Raw genomic sequence first — 22,812 nt, 5'->3', positions numbered from 1 at the left:
CAGATTTGAACTCGGGTCCTCCCGACTCCTCATCACCATCTTGTCCCTGCTCCATTTCTCTCCCTTTGGAGAGCCAGCCAAGATGAGGCTCCTGTCCCAGCCGCCTTTGAGAGGCCCGTCAGCTCCAGCCCCAGACGGAGGCTCCTCTCGGGCCGAGCCCTGCTTTGGTGGGCCCGACATGGGGGCGGGGGGGGGGGGCAGTGAGGCCTGCAGGAAGGGCCTGGACAGCCTGTCGGCTGGCTCTGAGCTGGCTCAGGGCCGCACCCGGGAGGCGTTTCCGGCCCCGAAGGAGGGCGAGGCCCAGGGAGCTGCCATGGAGGACGGCCAGGGAAGAGGAGTCTGTTCTGTGGGTGCAGGCGCTCCGCGAAGACCCCGCAGGGAGGGACCCCCGTCCTGAAGGCGGCCGGCGCAGACGGGGCCTCCCTGCCCCCCCCAGCGGCCCACCTGCGCCCAGGATGCTCCCGGGGCCGCCCCACACGCAGGATGGCTGCAGGGAAGGAGGAGGGAGGAGGAAGTCGAGCTGGAGCAGAGCAGGGACTGCCCGGAGGAGAGCCGAAGAGAGGAGCCCGAGCAGCGGGCCTGGGCAGCGAGAGAGCCTTCTTCCAGGCGGAGCTGGCCATTTTGTGTGTGTCCCTCCCCCTCCCCCCCAGGAAGGCCCAGCCGCGGCCCCCCTTCGGCTCCTCTCGTTCCCCTCCCCGGATGGCATCCTGTTGGCCCAGAGGGCCGGCTCGTTTTTGTAGCCCCAGCAGAGGGCCTGGCCCACACCGGGATGGACGTCCAGGCCCGCAGAGCTCTAGAGGCCAGTCAGGTGGGGTCAAGGGACTTGCCCAGGGTCATACAGCTAGGAAATACTCGAGGTCACATTTGAACCCAGCTCCTTCCGCCTCGAGGCTTGGCTCTCCATCTGTCCAGTCACCTTGCTGCTCCGGAAGGACTGAAGGAATCCTTTACCCCCTCTGTCTTTCTTCTTCCGGTCTCCCTCCCCTTCTCTCTCCCTCTCTCCCTGTCCCTGAAACTTGATGCCTTCAGTGAAAAGGCCCGACAAGATGGCGTCGAGGGAGAGGAGGGGGAGCGGCCGAGGCCGATGCCACGCCCTTCCACAAGGCCTCGTGTCAGGGTTCATCCGCACTTTGCCCAAAGTGGGGGGGGGGCAGGTTGTCCCCAGGCAGCACGTGAATGGCGGCGCCGAAGGACCGGAGGCTGCAGTGGCCCGAGCAAGCCCAGGAGGACGACAGGCCTCCCGTTCATTCTTGAGCAGACTCACCCCCCCAGTTCCGTCACTGCGGGCGGCCACTGACCGACTGGCCCTTTCCGTGGCTCCTTTTCCTCGCAGCGCGGCCATCGCGGTCTGCGCCTCCTGCTTTAGCCCTCGCCCGCCGGCCTGCTCCAGGGCAGAAGACTGGCCCAGGGTCACCGGGCTGGGAAGCGTCTGAGCCGGATTGGAACCCAGCACTTCCTGTGTCCAGGCTCGGCTCTCCCTCCGCTGAGCCGCCCGGCTGCCCCCAGATCCAGCCGGCATTTCAGGGCATTAAAGAAGAAGGGGACAAATGGAAGCGCAAACTGTGCCCCCCCAGGACCAGGCCCCCCCACGGGGAACCCCCCGGGCGCCTGCGCCTCTTCCTGTGGGAGGGGCCTCACGTGAGCCCAGATCCCGCCCACACGTCCCCGCCCTCTTCTCCTGCCCTCTGGGAGCTGCAGTCACGAGGCCAGTCCCTGAAGACAACTCCGCAGGGCAGGCGGGCAGAGGCGGGGCTGTAAGAGACCGCCCTGTCCGGCCCTGCCCCCCAGGCGCTTGGCCTCCCGCCTTCTGTGGCATCTTCCGGGCGGGAAGTCGCTGCTGGGCTTGGGGGCCTCAGTGCTGACCTCAAACGGCGCCCCCAGCCCCGCTCCAAGGAGAGCCCAGGGGAGGCTGCCAGCCTGGGCCTTCCCTGCCGCCCGGCACCTAGCCGGCTGTGGAGGGCGCCGGCGAGCCAGCCGCTCTGAACTGGGCAGTGCGGCGGGCACCGGCCAGCCGCCCGCCCAACACGAGGAGCGCCTCTCCGGAGCCTTTTCTTGGGGAGCCGCTGCCTCGCGTCCAGTCACGGTGCCCTTTGGGTCTGCTGAGAGGGCCTCCGCGCTGTGGGAGAGCCAGGCGACTCCTATGGCGGGAGGAGAGCCGCCCAGCGCGTAAAAAAGATGCTGCTCGCAGCTGTGGGCTCCGTGGTACAACCCAAGCTCCTAAAGGGCTCCGCAGTGCAGCCTGGGAGCCAGGCCTGGGCTTCCCCGCAGAGCCGCTCCCTCCTCCCCCCCTCCTCCTCCCCCTCCCCGCCTTCCCTTCCCTCCTCCCCTCCCCCTCCCCCTCCCCCTCCTTCTCCTTGCCTTCCCCTCCCCTCCCCCTCCCTCCTCCCTCCTCCCTGGGCCCCCTCCCCTCCCCCTCCCCCTCCTCGCCTTCCCCTCCATCCTCCCCCCTCCTCCCTCCCTCCCTCCCTCCTTCCCTCTTTCTCCTCCCTTCTCCCTCCTCCCTGGGCCCCTCCCCCTCCCCCTCCCCCCTGGGCCCCCTCCCCCTCCTCTCCCCCTCCCCCTCCCTCCTCCCTCTGGTGCCTCCAGACTCCCAGACCAAGGCCTGTCATGTTCGTCGTGGGCCAGGGCAGGCGCTTGGTCTTCGTGCCCCTCTCCAACGTGGTGGCGGGTTGGTGGAGCAGGCTCTCGGGGCAGGAAGTGAGGCCCCAGGGGCCCAGGGGAGCTGCCTCGGGCCTCCCTCCTCCTCTCAGAAGCTTTCCTGGTCACTCGGGGCTCGCTTCTAGGAAGGGCTGCGCCTGCCAGGCGGCTTTTCTTTGTCCTTGCCCGAGTCCCTGACTGCCCGCGCTCGTACGCGCTGCCGAGGGCGTGCAGTAAGGCGCCTCCTCCTTCGGGCCGTCCCCTTCTGTGTCCGCTCCAAGGCGGGCTTCAGGGACGGGCCCGGCCGGGCTCACCCCGGCCGCTGCCTGCTGTTCTTGTCTCTAGACGTCTCCAGGCTCCGTCGAGGGGTGCTTCCGGCTCGCGCGTGCCTCAGGGGGGCTCCCCACCTTTGGGCCGCAGTGCAGGGCTGAGCCGAGCCGCCTTCTCTCTGTGACGCAGCTGCCATCTACCTGAAGAACATGGTGACGCAGTACTGGCCGGACCGCGAGCCCCCGCCCGGAGAGGCCGTGTTCCCCTTCAACATCCACGAGAACGACCGCCAGCAGATCCGGGATCACATCGTGGAAGGCATCATCCGCTCTCCAGACCTCGTGAGGTACGGCCGGGCGGGGCGGGGGGCCTTCCGGCTTTCCGGCGGGGCCGGGCGTGGACAGACCTGGTTGTGCCTTGTTGTTCTCCCTTCACTTCCTGCCATTCTCGGTTCACCTCAGCTTTTCTTTTGTCTTCTCCGTTCCAGGACACGGGTTCCTAAGGGACAGAACCTGCCCCTTAGCGTGTGTGTGCGTGTGTGCGTGTGTGCACGTGTGTATGTGTGCGTGCGTGTGTGTGCACCTTCCCTCCCCCCTCCCTCCCTCCCTCCCCCCTCCCTCTTTCCCTCCCTCCCTCCCTCCCCCTCCCCCCTCCCCCTCCCTCCCCCCTCCCTCCCTCCCCCCTCCCCCCTCCCTCCCTCCCTTCCTTCCTCCCTCCCTCCCCCCTCCCTCCTCCCTTCCCCCTCCCTCCCTCCCTCCCTCCCTCCCCCCTCCTTTCCCCCTCCCCCCTCCCTCCCGCCCTCCCCCCTCCCTCCCTCCCCCCTCCCCCTCCCCCCTCCCCCTCCCCCTCCTCCCTCTCCCCCTCCCCCTCCCCCCAGAGAATCCTTCAGTCGGTCCCCAGGGCTGCTTTTCTCTTGCTCCTTTTCCTCCAAGAACGGGACGATTTCTGGCTCGAAAGCCGGGCCTCCCCCCGTGTCGGGGTCCGTTCCGTGCGGGGGCTCCCAGGCAGAGGAGCGGTGAAGGCCGGGCCGCCCTGCCTCAGAGGCTCCCCTCCCCCCAGGGTGCAGCTGACCATGTGTCTGCGGGCCATCATCAAGCACGACTTCCCGGGCCACTGGACGGCCGTGGTGGACAAGATCGGCTACTACCTGCAGTCCCCGAGCAGCGGCAGCTGGCTGGGCAGCCTGCTCTGCCTCTACCAGCTCGTCAAGACCTACGAGTGAGTGCGCCCCCCTCCGGGCCGAGCCGGCGCCCCCCGGAGGCCGCGGGGCGCCGCTCACCGCCCGTGTCGGCCCCCAGGTACAAGAAGGCGGAGGAGAGGGAGCCCCTGATGGCCGCCATGCACGTGTTCCTGCCGCGCGTGCAGCAGCAGATGGTCCAGCTGCTGCCCGACCCCTCGCACTACTCGGTGCTGCTCCAGAAGCAGATCCTCAAGATCTTCTACGCTCTGGTGCAGGTGGGCGCCCTCGGGGGCGGCGGGCCTGCGGTCACTGGGTGTCCCCGAGTCCGGCCTTCCTCCTTCCCACGGCCACAACGGGAGCACCGTCGGGGGGCTGAGCCTCCGTCCTGGGGGAGGCTCGCTGGGACCCCGAAGTCCAGCCGGGCCCGGCCTCGCTGCCGCTGAGGGGCTGGGATGGGCCCCGAAACGCGTGTCCCCATCCCTGCCCAGAGGCCCCCCGTGCGCGTGGGCCGCTGCGTCCGGAGGGCCTCGAGGGACTTGGCCAGGGTCCCCCCGGGAGGAGGCGTCTGAGGCCAGATTGGAGGCCGGCACGTGGGCCTCTGGGTCTGGCCCCCCCTCCCCTGGGCCCCCCGTTTTAGCAGGAGAGGACAGACAAGAGCGAGCCCCGAGACCTCGCCGGCCGGGCCCCGCGCCCCCCCTCGCTCCTTGCCGCCTGGCCGGCTCGTCGTCGCTGACAGTAACGCGCTCCTCCCCCCTAGTACGCGCTGCCGCTGCAGCTGGTGAACAGCCAGACCATGATGCACTGGATGGAGATCTTCCGCACCATCATCGACCGGCTCGTGCCCCCCGTAAGTAAGGCCGGCCGGGCTCGTCCCGCGCGTCCGGAGCCGCGGCGGCCCGGCTAGCTTTCCTGTCGCCTCCCTCGCGGCCCCCTTCTCTGCCCGTTGGGGGTGGGGGGCCTCCGGCTGACGCCCCGCGGCGCGCTTCGGAGGAGCTTCTCCCCTTTGGGCTCGGTCGGCCCCGCAGCTCCTCCGAAGGCCTCCCCGCCGTGCCCCTGGCCCGGCCCCAGCTCCCGAGGGCCCTCTCCCGCCCTCTTCTCTCCCGGCCCTGCTTCTGCTCCTCGAGTCGCTGCTCTCGAGGCTCCGGAGCCGCCCTTCGGCCGCTCCTCCCGCGGACTGCCAGCGCTTTGCTGCTGCCCACCAGCCGCTCCTGTCTGTGGGGCGGCCGCGTTTTGGGCCCCTCGCGGACGCCTCCTCGGCCCGACCCCGAGCGCGTCACGTGCCTCTTGTGGATTCTCTTGGCCGGCTTAGCGCGCAGCCGTAGAGTCGGCCGTGCAGCGGAGCCTCCCGAGCAGGCCCGGGGCCGCGGCATGCGGTCACTCTCGTCCCGTCGCCGCGGCCCGCGGGCGTGAGCCGATCTGCGGCATCTCCCCGGAAACGGCGGCCCGGCTCGAGTCAGCGGGGCTCTCGCTGGCCCTCCGTGTCTTCCCTTCACCGCCGCTCGCTGGCCTTTCTTCAGGCTCTCCCACGTGCACGCGCTCGGCGCGTAGCCTCACGGGCCCCTCCGGCTGCTGCAGGGCGCCGGGTCCCGGGCTCGGGGATGCCTGGCTCGCGGGCCCCTCGCACCGCCCCCGAGGCCCGCGGCGGCCTCCCTCTGCTCCTGCGCTGCCGGCCCGCTGCCGTTGCAGTTGCACCCGGAGAACGAGTGCCCCACGAGCTCCCGCCATCCTGTTGGCTGTGGCCGTTCACGCACATTATGTCCAAGGGATGGAGGGCCCCGTGGACTCGGGTGCCGGGCGCTCTCGTGGGCAGAGGCGAGGGTACAAAGGCTCGGAGACGAGAGATGAACGGCTGTGTTTGAACGCTGGCGCCTGGGCAGGCTCGCCGATCCATGGCCGGGGGGGGTCGGGGGTCCAGGCGGCCCGTTTGTCCGGCCAGAATCCGTCCGCACGTGTCGCTTTGTGTGAAAGCAAAGCCAAAGCCGGCGGCGGCTCCCGGGGCCCCCGGAGCCTCCAGCTGCCTCCTGCTTTGCTGTGGGCGGGAGGGAGGTTTCGCCGGCCCTGCCGCCCATCCCTGGTCTCTGTTCTTCCAGGAGACTCTGCAGATCGACGAAGATGACCGACCCGAGCTGGTGTGGTGGAAGTGTAAGAAGTGGGCGCTGCACATCGTGGCTCGCCTCTTCGAACGGTACGTGGGCGCGGGCCCCTCGGGAGGGCCGCTCTTCCTGCGCACTCACGAGAGCACGAGCAGGCGCGCTCCCGCCCAGGGGCTCTCGGGGCCGATCAGGCGGAGACTTGCGCTGGCGCGCCGCGACCGCAGCACCGGGCGAAGGGTGCTCGGAGGCTCGAGGACACGTTCGGGGAGAAAGATGACTTTAGGGGGAAAAGCCGAACCGCGGGCAGGAGACTTCGCTGGAACGTTCAAGAGTGATCCATCCAGAGGGGCTCAGAGGAGCCCGTGTTTCCCCTGAAAAAGCCACGTGAACCTCACACGGACTCCTGAGCTTAGCCAGGCTTTCTGATGTTCATCGATAGAAAAAACAACCTAAAAGTCACGTTTGGCTGCTTACGCTCCAGGAACGCTCCGCCGCACGCCGGAGGCGATGTCCTCGTTCGGGGGGACAGTCTTTCCTCTCACGGAGTTCACAAGATACTCGACAGGTGGCTAAAAGGCCCACACATAAATGACATGCCAAAGATGTCTCCTAAGAAAGGGGCAAGACGAGGTCCTCCAATGGCGGGTGGTCGGCAACGGCCATTTCTGGGTGACGGGGTCGGGGAAGGACGTGGCGTCTGAAGCTGGGCCTCAAAGGATGGCTAGAACGTTTGTAGGGAGACCAGACGAGGGACATTCAGCATGGGGAGCAGCGTGGAAATTGGTGAGCACCAAGCCTGGCCAGAGTGTGGCGCAGAGGGGAGACAAGGAATGCGGAGAAGAAGCCGAGTGGCCCCGCGCTACGGAGCGCTTTGTGTGCGCGGCGCCAGAGCTTGGGTGTTATGTGCGGCCGAGAAGCACTCCGTCATCGGACACTGTAGCGCAATGGGATCGCCAGATCTGTGTCGAGCCACTGGGGCAGCCGCACCAAGGATGGCTTGGAGGGCTGAGTCCGTGGAGCTTTCTGACGTCGTGGGGCCGACGATTAGTGGTTGTAGCCTGAGCTGATGCAGTGGCGGCTTTTTAAACTTTCTTCTAAGTTAACGGAGACAGGAAGTAGAGGATGTGTGAGAAACTGCTGAGGAAGAAACGCTGAGCCTGGACACCGATTACGTTTGGGGCGTGAAGGAGTTCCAAACGAGGGCGGTCTGGTAAACGCCGCTGTACGAGTAGAGAAGGACGTCAGGCTTGGCAGGGTGGGGGGATGTGGTCAGTAGGAGCAGGGTCTGGGCACTCTGGGATTTGGGGAGAAAATGTACCCACAAGGTATACTCAGGGACACGGAAAGGTTAAGGAGGGCTTTAGGGTTAGGGTTATAAAGCAGGTCACGAAAGGTGGAAGTGCTGAGAAATTGGTGAGGAAGTGGAAGCGTTATGCAGATGACTTTCCAAGAAGTTGAGTGTATTTGAGAAGAGATTAGACGGGAGCCTGATGGCAGAGACCGAGTGACAGAAGATGCTTTGGTGGCTGGCCATAACAGAGCATATTTGCCTGGAATAAAGACAAAGGGAAGATTCTGGGGAGATTGGGGGATGCTTTATGGAGAGGAAAAGGCTTAGAGAAGGCTTGAAGTGAAGAGATCTTCATAGGAAGAGATTCTTCCTTGCTTCGGAGTAGAATGATAGGAAGTAGGAGAGGAACAGAGAGTTGATGAAATTACTGAAAGGTTTTGGGTGTGGAGGAGGAAGCTTGTGCTGGATGTTGTGGTCATCTCAGAACAAGAGGAAGCCAAGTCACTCGTCCTCTGTGCGAGAGGACAAGAAGGGCCAGAGAAGACAAGTGCTCAAATAGTCTTTGTGGAACAAGGCAGAAAATGCTTGAGAAAAGGCCGTCGTAAAGACCTAACAAGTATCTGAGGTCAATGTAAATGTCAGGAATTTGCAGTGTGTGACGGTCGCACGGTTTCTGGGCTTTCTCTCGTATCCTTGGGGCAAGAGGGAGCACGTGGAAATGTTTGAGATGCCCAGGGCTGAAGATTAGAAGGCCTTTTGGAGGGAAAGGGAAGAGCAGACACTTTAGGGTGGATGAATCATTGGAGTTGCTGACCAGAGTGGCCGATGTAGGAATTAAAATTAATGCAATAATAAAAATAGGACGTTTTAAGAGCTTTTATGACGATCATTACAAATAAAGGAATAACAAGGTAACAAATAAAGAAACCACGTGCCCATGACTAATTAGCCTATTCAAAACCCTCCCGCTTGCCGCCATGTTTATGACATCAAGCCAAAAAGAAAGAAAGGAGACACGCCCACTCCGTTTATTCCCTGAAGCAGGTCATGGCAGGAAGTCAGTGGGCTCCTGGGAAATGTACTTCTTTTTTTAGGGTCACAGGTTTTCCGCTACACACTATGAAGCCAGACTGAGGAGAGGACGTGTCCACGGACTGGACATCAGATCAGAATGGAGAGCCGGCTGTGGGAGGTGTGAGACGAGAGGGAACTTCCGGCCGAATAGTGTTTGTGGAATGCTGGTGGTGAAGGTTGAAGAGATGGAACTAAAGCTATCAACGTTTGGGTGCAATTCTCTGGGACTGCCTGACGTGGCAAAGCCGTCGGGGAAGCGAGAGAGCAAGGCGGGGTGACAAGAGATGCTTTTCTTCATCCTAGTCATTGGTGCACAGATCTTAGCTCCTTTGTTTCCTCTAACAGAAGACTCGTTTATGCAGTCTTCAATTTCCAAATAGAAACCCTTCCCTCGCCTTTTGTGTGCAGGACTCTGCAGTTCTCATTGAGTTCTTATGCTTGCTTCACTTTTAAAAAATCAAGCACTGAAACACTTTCTCTCTGTATGTTTTAAGATATGGAAGCCCAGGAAACGTCACCAAGGAATACTTTGAATTTTCAGAATTCTTTTTGAAAACGTATGCAGTTGGCATCCAACAGGTAAATATAAACGTTCTACTTTCTAAAGGGAAGGGCATTTGTTTTGTGGACTTTGAGTTTATTTCCATTTTAAAGAAAAGGTAATGGGAGCAGCCAGGTGGTTCAGTGGCTAGAGAGTCAGACCTAGAGACGAAAGGAGTCGAGTTCAAACCTGGCCTCAGATAACTTCCCATCTGTGTGACCTTGGGCAAGTCCCTTAACCTCCGATTGCCTGGCCCTGATCCCTTTTCTGCCTTGAAACTGATACTTGTACTGATTCTGGGATGGAAGGTACACGTTGGGGGGAGGGGGAAGAGAATGACTCCCATTTGTGTGATGCTTTAAATTTATGATGTCCTTTTCCCCCCACAGCAAACCCATTAAGTTGGCATTAAGATTTAGAAGTATTAGTTAAATACGTGTGAAAATAAAATAACTTCTTGTGGTCCAAATGAGATTCGTAGCCTTCCGGCAGGGCAGGCAGGTAGCTTTATGTCGAGGCCCCGGGACTCCGGCTTCCCAGGAGTTCTGGACTTTGGACCGAGAGAGGCGAGAGTCGGCCCTGATCTGCCGGTTTTCAGGAAACGGGAGCCAGACTGTGGCCATTAGTCCCAACAGGCTCTACGAGCACTTCCTGTAGCTTGTGTAAGTCAGTCTCTTTGTCCCTGAGCCGCCCACCTTCAGTGGGGACCCCTGAATGGGGCTTTGTTGAACGGGGACAAAGCCCGCAGGGACTCTCCGTCTTTCGCAAAGCCCGTCCGAGGTCACAGCCACGGCCGTGCCGCTCCTCTCTGAGCTCTCCGTGCGCGACCAGCAAGGCCCCGGAACGGCCCAGAGGAGATCGGAGAGCCTCCTGCCCAGCCAGAGGGAAGAGCTCGCCGCAGGACGCCGTCCAGGGTGGCCGTGACGGCGAGGCTTTGAGAGACGCCCCCGAAGGACGCCGTCCAGGGTGGCCGTGACGGCGACGCTTTGAGAGACGCCCCCGAAGGACGCCGTCCAGGGTGGCCGTGACGGCGAGGCTTTGAGAGACGCCCCCGAAGGACGCCGTCCAGGATGGCCGTGACGGCGAGGCTTTGAGAGACGCCCCCGAAGGACGCCGTCCAGGATGGCCGTGACGGCGAGGCTTTGAGAGACGCCCCCGAAGGACGCCGTCCAGGATGGCCGTGATGGCGATGCTTTGAGAGACGCCCCGAAGGACGCTGTCCAGGATGGCTGTGATGGCGATGCTTTGAGAGACGCCCCCGAAGGATGCCGTCCAGGATGGCCGTGATGGCGATGCTTTGAGAGACGCCCCCGAAGGATGCCGTCCAGGATGGCCGTGATGGCGATGCTTTGAGAGACGCCCCCGAAGGACCTGCCTTCAGAGGGGACACCGTCCAGGGTGACGGCGAGGCTTTGAGAGACGCCCCCAAAGGACGCCGTCCAGGATGACCGTGATGGCGACGCTTTGAGAGACGCCCCGAAGGACGCCGTCCAGGATGGCTGTGATGGCGAGGCTTTGAGAGACGCCCCCGAAGGACCTGCCTTCAGAGGAGACACCGTCCAGGGTGACGGCGAGGCTTTGAGAGACGCCCCCGAAGGACGCCGTCCAGGATGGCCGTGACGGCGAGGCTTTGAGAGACGCCCCCGAAGGACGCCGTCCAGGGTGGCCGTGACGGCGAGGCTTTGAGAGACGCCCCCTAAGGATGCCGTCCAGGATGGCCGTGACGGCGAGGCTTTGAGAGACGCCCCCGAAGGACGCCGTCCAGGATGGCCGTGATGGCGATGCTTTGAGAGACGCCCCGAAGGACGCTGTCCAGGGTGGCCGTGATGGCGATGCTTTGAGAGACGCCCCCGAAGGATGCCGTCCAGGATGGCCGTGATGGCGACGCTTTGAGAGACGCCCCGAAGGACGCCGTCCAGGGTGGCCGTGATGGCGACGCTTTGAGAGACGCCCCGAAGGACGCCGTCCAGGGTGGCCGTGATGGCGACGCTTTGAGAGACGCCCCGAAGGACGCCGTCCAGGGTGGCCGTGACGGCGAGGCTTTGAGAGACGCCCCCGAAGGATGCCGTCCAGGATGGCCGTGATGGCGACGCTTTGAGAGACGCCCCGAAGGACGCTGTCCAGGGTGGCCGTGATGGCGACGCTTTGAGAGACGCCCCGAAGGACGCCGTCCAGGGTGGCCGTGATGGCGACGCTTTGAGAGACGCCCCGAAGGACGCCGTCCAGGGTGGCCGTGACGGCGAGGCTTTGAGAGACGCCCCGAAGGACGCCGTCCAGGGTGGCCGTGATGGCGACGCTTTGAGAGACGCCCCGAAGGACGCCGTCCAGGGTGGCCGTGATGGCGACGCTTTGAGAGACGCCCCCGAAGGACCTGCCTTCAGAGGGGACGGGCAGGGACGCTGTGCGCGAGCAGACGAGGCGAGGGGCAGATGGTCACGCGAGAAGGCACTTTGGTGCCCCCGTGCACTAAGGGCGTGCAGGCGTTTGGGACTGAGCCCCAGAGCGACAGCGAGAACTCCCGAGGAGGCAGGGAAGCCTGTGGAAGGGGAAGGGAGGCCCCTCGCGTGCTGCTCCCGAGGGCCTCACGACAGAGGAGTCCTGGTGAGCGCGGACGGGCCCTTCCCGCCACCAAGGGGCCGGGAGCACCCACAGACATCGGCGAAGGACGATGGCCTTGAAACGGACAGGCCCGCCGTGTGGAGACGAGCCAAGGCTCCGGCGTCTCGGTCCAGGAACCCTCCTCTCTGTCCTGCAGGAAGCAGTCAGAACGTCTGTGCGGGGACGCGGGCGCCAGGTGGAGGAGTCACAGACCACCTCTCGGACAAGCCCGCCGCCGCACACTCGGAGACCCAGGTCAGAAGCAAGTTCGGCACATATCGCACCCCTCAGGCTGGCGTGGGGCGATGGCCTCAGGAGTGTCGGGGCCGAGGGTGCAGCTGAAGGAGATCTGCTCTGCCCCGTTCCTGTGATTGAAAAAAGATGGACATCCAGTCAGAAAAAGACGCCGGGAGCGTGCTTAGAAGAACCAAACCCGAGGAGATGATTTGCTAATGGAAAAGCTCCAGCCTGTAAACGCAGGAGAGACCGTCACGACAGACAGCATGGCGGCCGAGGGCCGAGGCGGAGCATCCCCAGGGAGCCCAGGCCAAGGCTGGGCCCGGCCGCCAAGTACGGTCTGGTGTTTCTGCCCCACGTGCGTGAACCAGGCTGTTTTGTGGGACTTCACTGCAGCATGGGGAGGGCCTCCTGGGTTCTCAGGAGGAGGAGGAAGGAGGCCTTGTTCTGGGAGCAGGAGGGGGTTCCACAGCTGAGGGGAGATGGCTAGGGACATTTGGTGCTGAACTTCTGGGGACAGCGGGCTCCTGGCGGGGGGGGACACAGGGAGGGACTCGAGCAGGAGCATTTTTGTCATATGGAGGGACGGCTTCGGGATGGAATGCACAATCCCGGATGTGCCCGGAGAGGGACCCAGCCACGGGGCAGCGTCCTGTCCATCTTGACACCTACAGTAATCGCTCTTCTGGGATTAAAGCACAATGGAAAAGGAGAATCCACAAAGCAGGCCTACCGGACAGTGCAGAAGCCTAGAGCGGAGAGCTTCGAAGAGATACCTTGGAAATTTTGATGGCACGAAGAATTTAGAAAAAAGAGAGACCAGGAAGAAAGGCCATGGATTGGAGATAACGATCTTGAGAAGATGGGACAGATGAGGAGAGAACGTGAGGGAAATGATTTTTGGAACGGGGCACAAGAAATGTGATTAAAAAACACCCAATGAATAGAATCTTTTGACGTGGAGGAGAAGGAGGAATACACGTGACTGACCCCAGAAAAGGGAGGAGGAAATAACTAGATAAAAGCAGGAGGGAAAAAAGTTAGTAATAAGCAAAACCTCAAAGGGAAAGGGCTAACAAATGAGAGGAGAGGATAAAGGGTGAGAGGAAGAGCGCCACCTTAGAAAAAATTTAGGTCAAGTAACTAAAGGAATACTGTGCTGTGTATCTAGTAGAAGACGGAAAACATGAGAGCTTGAAAAAATAACCCATATTAGAGATAGAGGAAAAATATACATTGAACTATCATAATTTTGTGTGAATAGAGTAAGAGAAATCCAATAAAATGAAAAAAAAAGTGCCAGATCACACAAGAAAATGAAATCCTACAATCTGTCGCTAAGAAAAAAATGCTAAAGCAAACAACCTGCAGAAAATAAAATGGAGGTGGTAGAAAACAATGAACTATGCATCAAGTAAATCCAAATTGTGAGCGTGCTATCTGGGAAAGCAAAAATTAAACATTCAAAAAATAAAAAAGGGTAAACAGGGAAAGCACATCATACTGAAAGGAACCAGAGACAGGAAACTGATATTAGCAATAAACTAGGTGCTCCAAATGCCTTAGCATCCGAACGCGTAAAGGAAATATCTTCTCTCTGAACTTCAAGAAGACAGTGTCGGGAGACTTCAACATCCGCCTCTCAGTTTTGGATAATACAAACAAAAAGGAAAATATGAATTGAACAAATTGCTGAAGAAGCTAGAGTTAAACTGGTGGTATCCTTTAGATGCAATAGCAAAAGAATATCAGCGTTTCTCAGGACCACGTGGGACTTTCTTTTTTTTTTTTAACCCCTCACCTTCCGTCTTAGAGTCAATACTGTGTATTGGCTCCAAGGCAGAAGAGTGGTAAGGGCTAGGCCATGGGGGTCAAGTGACTTGCCCAGGGTCACACAGCTAGGAAGTGGCTGAGGCCAGATTTGAACCTAGGACCTCCCATCTCTAGGCCTGGCTCTCCATCCACTGAGCTATCCAGCTGCCCTCGGAACTTTCTTAAAAATCGACCATGTTGGTTTTTGCATAGAGATAATGCAGACAAATGTAAAAAGGCAGGAATAGTCAAAATGTCCTTTATAGACAAGAATGCAATAAAGAATGACAATAATGTGTGATAAGTACTTAATAATTATTACTTCCTTTGATCTGGGGAGGTAGGTGCTATTATTATCCCCAGGTCTTAGGTGAGGAAACTGAGACAAACAAGTGAAATGCCGTATCTCATTTCAAATAAATATGAAATATTAGAGGATCAACCTCACAGGGTCACATAGTAATGGCTCAGGGACCACAAATAAAAGATAGAGACCCAAATGGCAACTTAACAATTTAAACCTAAATAATACATGAGGGAACAAACAAATTAGAGAAACAATAATTAGGTGAAGGAAAATATGTAAAATAAAATGATGAAGGTAAAACTATATACCAAAATTTCTAGGATGTAGCTAAAACAGTCCTCGATATGTTAACTGTGCAAGAAAAGAGAAAATTAGTGAACTCGATATTCATTAAAAAAGTTAGAAAACCAACGAAAAACAAACCTGAAGAAGCACAAAAGAGGACATATGAGAAATGAAGGGGGAAATAGATATATTGAAAACAATATCATAGGAATGATAAGGTAAAAACTGGTTCTTTTATAAGACAAATAAAACGAATAAACCTTTGGCTAATCTAATTAAAAAGAAGAGAGCAGAAAAGTCAATAAAATGGCAAATGAAAAAGATGAAACCACAACAAAACCAGAAGAAATAAAAAGAATAACCAGAACACAGCTTGCAGTTATTTGCTTCCAGAATGAGACCACAAATGAAACAGAAATCCAAAAACATACCCCGACTATTCGAAGACCAGAGAGAGAGCTTCAGTAATTCAGCCTCAGAAAAGGAAATGCGTCTAGCTGTGATTGAACTAACACCAGGGAAAACACTCCAAACTCGGGGTCCTCTTGGATTCCCAAGAGAATGCTATCAAACCTTTAGAGAACAGCTAGTACACGGTTTCCCAGGTTACTTTCAAAAATCGAGAAAGCAGCCTACCAGAATAACTTTATCATTTAAATATAAACTTAATTCCGAAAACCGGGGTGGGAAAGAGCAGAAACAAAACTATGAGTCAATGTCGTGAATGAACAGTGACTCCAAAAATTTAGCACAATTCTCCCAGACTCCAGCAGTTAATCATTATGACTCGGTGCCATTTATACTAGACATGTAAGGATGGTTCAACATTAGAGTAAAAAAAGATCAACACAATCAAATTAAAAACGAAAACATCCAAAGTCACAGGATTAACTTCCAGATGCAGAAAAAACTGACAGAATGCAGCACTACCTATAAAGTGTAGACAAAAAGGGCCTTTTAAAAAAACATAAGTACCCAACTAAAGCCCAAAGCAAGCACCTTAAGGATTGGTAAGGATTCAATAGAACCTTTCCAGTAAATTCAGACGTGAAACAAGGATGCCTACTCTTCCCACTAGCAACAGCATTAGGAGGAGGACAAGAGAAAGATATTAAAGAAATAAAGATAGATAAAGAGGAGATAAACTTGTCCCTATTTGCTGAGGATCTGATGACTTGCTTGGAAAATCCTCAGGTAAGCAGAGATATTAGTTGAGACAATAACTTCAGTAAAGTCACAGAGTACAAAAAGGAGTCGTCATAAATGAACATTTTTGTATGATGATAAAAGAAGTCGTAATAGGCAAATCTCTTTCCAAATCACCATGAAATAGAAGGGGGACCCAACCTCCCCAAAGCACAGAAAAGACTTCGTTAAAATCAGTTAAGTTCCTCAGTTGATAAATGGTCATTTTTGGAAGAAGAAATCAAAGATATCTGTGTATGTGTGTATATAAATATGTATGTATGTATGTATATACATCTATATAACTTAAAAAATGCTCGAAATCATTACGAATTAGAGAAAGCAAATGAAAACAGCTTGGTGCTCTCATGTCACACCAATCAGATTAGTTAAAAAATAAAGGGCAAAATGACAAATGTTGGAGGGGATTTGGAAAAGTGGGGACACTAATACACTGTTGGTGGAGCTGTGGAGAGCAATCTGGAATTATGCCCAAAGAGTTATAAAACTGTAAAATTCCTCTTGACCCGGAAATATTTCTTTTAGGTTTATTTCCCAAGTTGATTAGGGGAAATAAAAAAAGAACCTAGATGTTCTAAAATATTTACAGTTCTCTTTGTTGTGGTGGCAAGGAACTGGAAATTGAGGGAATACCTGTCAATTGGGGAATGACTAAAGAAGTTGGGTATATGATTGTGAAGAAATACTACTGGACCATAATTTTTTTTTAAAGCATGGAAAGCCCTATATGAAGAGTAAAATAAGCAAATTAAGGGAATGGCATATATTTGCAATAGAAATATTGTTGGAAGAATGACTTCTGTAGATCCACCTCCAGAGAAAGAAGTGATAAATAGAAGCAAGCAAGACTTAATTTTGTTTATAGATATATCTTTTTGTCAAATATTTAAGTATAGAGAGGGAAGGGAGGAAAGAAGAAACCAGGGAAGCACAACTTCAACAGCTGGAGGAATAGTTTAATTAAATGATTGATTACTTAATTGACTCATTTTTTTTAAATGACAAATTTCCACATCAGTTTTCCAAAGTCGCATGATCCATATTGTCTCCCTCTCTCCTTCCCCTCCCCCATCTTGAAGCTGACAAGCAATTCAGTCTGCATTCTACATGTATTATCACACAAAACACATTTCCATATTCATTTTTGTAAGTGAATAATCTTATAAAACTGAAACCCCCAAACGTGTCCCCAGAGAAACAAGTGATAGATCTTCTGTTTTCATCTGCATTTCTGCTCCCACAGTTCTTTCTCTGGAGGTGGATCAGCTGTAGGAATATTCAGTGCTCATGGCTAGGTGGTACCAGTATGATAATAATGACCGTACTGTTATGTTTTTACTGATATCCCTACCGAATGACGAAACAGATACTTCATGAAATGACGCGATGGCCACAGAACTCATGTGGGAAGATGAAACCCCCAAATATCAGGGGAATTGATGAGAACAAGTCGGGACAAAGGGGAAATAACATTTCCAGAGCTCCAGCTGTGGAATAAAGTAGCCGTGGGTTAGATGGAACAAACAGCGAGATTTACTCGCTCGTTTGTAAAGCAGAACACCGAGTGCCCAGGAAAGGACTCCGTATCGATCGCCTGCTGGGAAAACTGGAAGCCGTCCCGCAGAAAGGAGGCTGGACCGAGCCCCGCTACGTAGTTCTTGCATTGTAACTGGATGGCCAGCATTGACGTCCAAGGCGTGCTTCAGGACTAGCAGAGAAGGGCGCTTACCTCGTCCTCTGGCTAGGAAATGTTTCCTTAACCAAACCAGGAAAGAAGCCGTTCCGGAAGGCACGAAGCAGGCCGGATTTACCCATCCAGGGGAAGAAGTGGGCTAGAGGAGCTGGAGCTTGTGTCAGGTTTCTCTGATTCGGGGTGTAGGTCCCCTCCACCGTCAGTAACCGGGCAGCCAAAGGGTAATTCAGAAAGACGCTTATTACGTCATCTGGCAGGAAGCAGCCCGAAGCAGGAGGGCCGCTCCGCTTCTCTCTCTGCCCCCCGGTGGCTGTTGCCGACGCGTGCTCCGAGACTCCAACAGAGGCAGCAGACGCTGTTGCCAGCCTCGACTCGCGGGCGTAGCAGCAGAGAGCTCCCGTGCTTTGGGTCACTCTTTGTAGCCGACGAGGTTTCTGGTCCGCATCACCTCGACCCTGAGTGAACCATGAAAAGATCCTGGTCTGCTTATGGGCTTTAATGGTAAAACCTTATGGAGATTGTCGTCATTTCTCATTTTGGTTGTTCTATTTGAAAGGCAGTTTCTCCTTCTCCCTGCCTCTCTCTCTCCCTCTCACACACACAGACATTACTTTTTAGAGAAAACAATCTAACCTTATTGCTTTTCCCTGTGCCGTTTATCACTCCAGTAAGATAAAAACCTTTTGCCTCTTTACCACGTCACATTTTGGCCCTAATTATTCTCTTCCCCCTTTGAGGAGACGTTCATCCTCGAATCATCGAGACGGAATGCGATACTCCAAGGAAAATCTTGTAAAAGAGTATATGACCAGCAGCGACCACAAGGGCAGAGCAGCACGATTAAAAACAGTCGCATCTGTTATCCTTGCATTCGTCGTGGGAACTCCGATGCCGGATATGGCAGCACGATTCCGCGTGTGCGTGCGTGTGTGTAAACGTTTTACAGCTCACCTGACCAGAGTCCTACCGACTTAGCCTGGCCTTTTTTTAAGGTTTTTGAACATCTGGAGCACGGAACAAAGTTCCCCATTATTCCCAGGGTACCATAGTCAGGTTCATGTTCCTGAGGTCAGGAAACGGCACAGTAGGGACACTGAACCAAGAGACGCCCACTGCGCCTACTTCAGGTCATCCCTCCTACGTTCTCGGGCCCGGACGTCCGCTTGCAGCACTTCTCACGCTTTGCTCCCTTTGAGCAGCACTTGACTTTTTCTTTGTTGGCACGGCGATCACTCATTCAGTCATACCTGAAATAAAAACTCAGAGCAATGTCAAGTTATCGTGCCAAGAGGTCTAATCATAGCTGGGGACAGCTATTATGATTTTTCCTCATGTCGTAATAACAGCACTCAATCCCTATGAACTTATTCATCCTTGTTTAAATCTGTCTGGAAGAAAAATCAGTCTTTAGCTATCAAAAGAATCACATTGTAGGACCAGACAGCAAATGCATGCTATGGAGTTCCCTAAAGATCCAGAGAAGCCATTGGCTACTGGAAACCTTGAGGTCGATCGATATTCCTAGCGGAACGGATCGCAAATCAAATGCCAGTCCGGGATCTGTCAAATACGAAGTTGGCTCAAAGGTGTAACTTTCCAGCTGTATTTCCATAATGGTCTATCAGATAAAAATCATTCCTTGTAAAATAAACTTGTGAGGCTCGTTCCTTCAGCCCTGAGCCATCCTCATTTTTCATTAAGTCGTGCCATTCTTTTGGAACTTTACAGTATTCTTCCAGAGTTAATAAGGTTGGGCACCTGGACGTGGCTGAAGACGCAGGGAACGGGAAACCTGACAAGTGCCCGAAGAACTTGCAGATAGTCACAAAGTTGGGCTACTGGCCCAGATTCTTAAATTAGTAAATATTATTCATTTTAAAGTAAAATGCGCTCTACTAAATACTTGACAGTTTTCAAAGCCCTAATGACAACAGTCTATCAAAAGCGTAGTTAATTTTCCAGTGATCTGGCAATACTCCTATTTATTTCCAAATTACCTGCATTCCTTTTACAGTGATTTCCCCTCCCCAAATCACTAATACCGGAAAACTTAGAAGCCTCACAATGACATAAACAATATTATGGATTTTACAACATGTAACAAAGCTTTTCACCAAATAATGTGAAGTTAGTTGAATGTATGTCCAAATTCTCTTATCGAAAAAATGGCTTCATTTATCAGTTTAGTATCTATACTAATTGTATTCAGTATAGAATAATAACACTTTTCATTCCTAGTCATGCTGTTTCTAACCATATCATCTTAAAAAATTTTTTTAAACCCTTGCCTTCCATCTTGGAATCAATACTGTGCATCGGTTCCAAGGCAGAAGAGTGGTCAGGGCTCAGCAATGGGCATCAAGTGACTTGCCCAGGGTCACCCAGCTGGGAAGGGTCTGAGGCCAGATTGGAACCCAGGACCTCCCGTCACTAGGCCTGGCTCTCCATCCACTGAGCTACCCAGCTGCCCCTGAGAATCTGCTTTTCTTATAAAACCCAAAGAGTACAAAGGATTTTAGAGGGTTTCCTGTTTTTTAAATAAAACCCAAACAGTCCAATAAGTCTTTGGACTTCCTGCTTCGTCCAGCAATTGTGTATTGGGGGATCTTAATGGAATCATGAGTAAATTAATTAATGATGGAGCATTTATTAAGTTTAGTATGTACAAAACTCTGGGCTACGTGTTGGGAATGTAAATAGACATAACATAAGACAGTCCCTGCTCTCGAGGAACCCACATCCTAATGGGGGAGACTACGGATATAGAAGAATTCATTTGCAAGTCAGATAGAAAGGTCCAAAGCAGATAGTAGTGCTTCTTTTTTCACATCATTCCTGCTGATAAGATTATGTTGGTTTCTGATCCTTTGACAATGCCAAGAACTGGTTTTTTCTCAGTCTTCTAATATCGCTCCTGCAAGAGCAGCTGTCAGACTGCCTTTGCCGAGAGGCTGCCCCCCAGGATGCTGGCAGGTTGCTATTCTCAAGGCTCTTGAGCTCGGGGCTCCGGGCTCTACCAAGGTCCAAGGACAGATGGCAGGCAAGGAGATACCGATCGTTGTGGCGGTGGTGCGACTTGGCTGGCACAGAGGTGACTTCCAAAAGGGCGAAAAGCATGGACTTCTGAAAACATTGTGGTCCCGATCCCTAACCCAGAAAAGCAGCCCCAGTGAGTCTCCCAGAGAGGCCACGAAGACAGAGTCGGAGCTCGGAACTCTGGTGAGGCAACGGGGCACCCTGAAACACACCGCTGAAAGGATTGACTAAATATCAGACGAACAAAACCGTCGGAGACAGACAGAAAAAGAGAGAGAGATGACAAGGACAAGGATGCTCAAGACACGTACTGTAGCTCCAAAATATCCCCAAGTGATGCCTCCCAAAAACCTCCCCCCAAAACCACAGCTTACCTGTACCAGATCAATGAAAATGTATTATGTTTTATTGTATATTAATATTCATTCATAGGAATTATGCACAAGTTTAAAATGATTTCTAAAATGAAAGGAAGTGAGAATCATGGAGGTGAAACGTGGAAAGAAAATTAACATCCTCCCAAGTCATTCCAAGCATCCCTCTCCTCCCCCTCCCAGAAAGCCATGCCATAGGTAGATTTTTAGAGGGGGAAAGCGGGGCAGCCACACTGATGAATTCACTGAAAAAGTTGGGCATCACATCCAATGCGTAACGTCGCGGGCGCTCCCCCATCCCGGAAAGGCTAGGCTGGAAGCATCCTTCCCTATTTCCTCCCTCGAGTCCTGCTTCCTCTGTCCTTTCCTTTTCCATTCCTCCATGGGCTCGATTTTCTATTTCCTTTTGGCTTTGGAGTGTGGAGTTGTTGGATCCATTGACGACGCTGTAGTAAGTGTGTCTACGGTTTTCTTGGCTCTGCTGCTTCAGTGCATCGGTGCCTCCAGAGCTCTTCGTGGGTCTCTGCCTTGATCACCCATCATTTCTCGGGGCACAGCAGTGCTCCGTTACATCCTGTAGCACAATTTGCTTAGCCACTCCCCAGTTCTTTGCTGTAGGCACTCCTTTCTCGAATGGCTTCTTTTGTCCCCAAGCTTTTCGCCATTTTGCTTGTAGAATCCACATTGCTTTCCCGAATGCTGTCCCACTCGGCGCTCTACCAACAAGGGTTAGCGTGCTGCGAGAACATTTCCGGGGTTGTTTGAACCTCACCTGCTGCCCGGCTGGGAAACGACCTGTTGCGTAGAGACCGGACTCGTTTCATGCTCCACTTGGGACCCAGATTACGCTGATGGGAGTCGGTCGCTTGCCTTCTTCTCGACAAATCTCAAGCGACCCGCATGTCCGTGTGCAGCTGCTTCTGCGCTGGACAGTTGCTTTCCTTATTCCCTTCCTTTAATCCTGTATGATGTGCCGCCCACACCTGAGCCACTGGCCTTCTGGGTCAGCTCTGTCTCTTGCTGGACGGTGGAATATGTGTCTCTCTAAGGGACTCCAGCTCGAGAATCTTATTCTCGGCTAATACATTGGTGTCTTTCACGGCTGACTGACGAGGTAGGGTGGAACTAGAAAAGAAGACGGCACGGAGAGACGCCAGCGGGTCCCCCCACAGTTCAGCTAAAACCCAGTCCAGGCTCCCTGGGCTGAGGACTCCAGCCTAGCCACCACAGGAGGCATGAACCAAAGGTGGGGGAGGAGCCGGTGTTCCGTTTGCTCATTCCGCAAGTCCTCTCCTAGTTCCCTGTCCTTCCTCTCCTCTTTCTCTGCCTCAGTTACCTTCCTTTGACTCTTAGCAAACGACTGAACGTGATCTGCTTGGACTAGTGGCAGCAAAGCAAGGGCCAGCAATCAAACCGCGCGATCTGCCAGACGTTGTCCTCTAACCATTTAGTCGATCGAGTGCCCAAGAAAAACCGGTCTCCTCACATCCGTTCTCTGCTCAGACAGCCTAGGCGGATGAGCTCAATGCTCACCCCTCAGCAGTAGAGACTTCCTCTTTTTCTCTCTCTACACCCCCCACCTTCTCAGGAAAATCTTTTGTGTCATCGAATGTTGTCTTTGGATTCTGCTCTCTTGAAAATTGTCTGGACAGGAATGTAGCCAGCGGAAAAGCGACAGTAAGAAGCCAGCTGGAGTTTAGAATGCTAGAAATCAATGAAGTTCTTTGAAAAAGTCTGTGGAGGTCGTCATCTGGCGCTGGACGCTCCCTCCCACGTGAGACTTTCAGTAAATGGAAAGAAGATCCTTCCCGTCTGCTGGGCCAGCCCGAGCCACTGTATGGTGGTCGAGCCATCCGGTCAGACAAAAAAAGAAAACCTTTTCCTGGCTTGTAGAAATGGTGGCATGATGGACGACTTAGTAACCAAGTCTACAAATGAAACAATAGTTTTGCTGTAAATCTCCAAACTACGGTTTGAAGATTTTTATAAATACTGAAATATTTTAAGAATGAAAATGTGAGGGGGCAGCTGGGTGGCTCCATGGATGAGAGCCAGGCCTAGAGACGGGCGATCCTGGGTTCAAATTTGGCCTTAGACACTTCCCAGCTGGGTGACCCTGGGCAAGTCACTTGACCCCCATGGCCTTGACTCCAAGACGGAACGTAAGAGTTTATCTTT

The 22,812-nt window shown here is 54.5% G+C and overlaps 1 protein-coding gene across 3 annotated transcripts in view; it reads left to right on the top strand.

Annotated features, from left to right (window-relative positions):
* IPO8 (importin 8) overlaps positions 1-22,812 on the top strand; it is a 99,960-nt gene that overhangs the window by 16,352 nt on the left and 60,796 nt on the right. For all 3 annotated transcript variants that reach the window (XM_056797355.1, XM_056797353.1, XM_056797354.1), the window contains 6 exons: positions 3,097-3,253; positions 3,967-4,125; positions 4,206-4,362; positions 4,845-4,934; positions 6,178-6,272; positions 9,040-9,124. In XM_056797355.1, coding sequence (XP_056653333.1) covers positions 3,097-3,253; positions 3,967-4,125; positions 4,206-4,362; positions 4,845-4,934; positions 6,178-6,272; positions 9,040-9,124 — 743 coding nt within the window. The remainder of the gene's footprint in view (positions 1-3,096; positions 3,254-3,966; positions 4,126-4,205; positions 4,363-4,844; positions 4,935-6,177; positions 6,273-9,039; positions 9,125-22,812) is intronic.

Source organism: Monodelphis domestica, chromosome 5, assembly GCF_027887165.1.
Source record: "Monodelphis domestica isolate mMonDom1 chromosome 5, mMonDom1.pri, whole genome shotgun sequence".
In the NCBI taxonomy this organism is placed as follows: Eukaryota; Metazoa; Chordata; class Mammalia; order Didelphimorphia; family Didelphidae; genus Monodelphis; species Monodelphis domestica.
The sequence above is the reverse complement of the archived record's forward strand: the minus strand, read 5'-3'. Positions and strand labels throughout refer to the sequence as shown.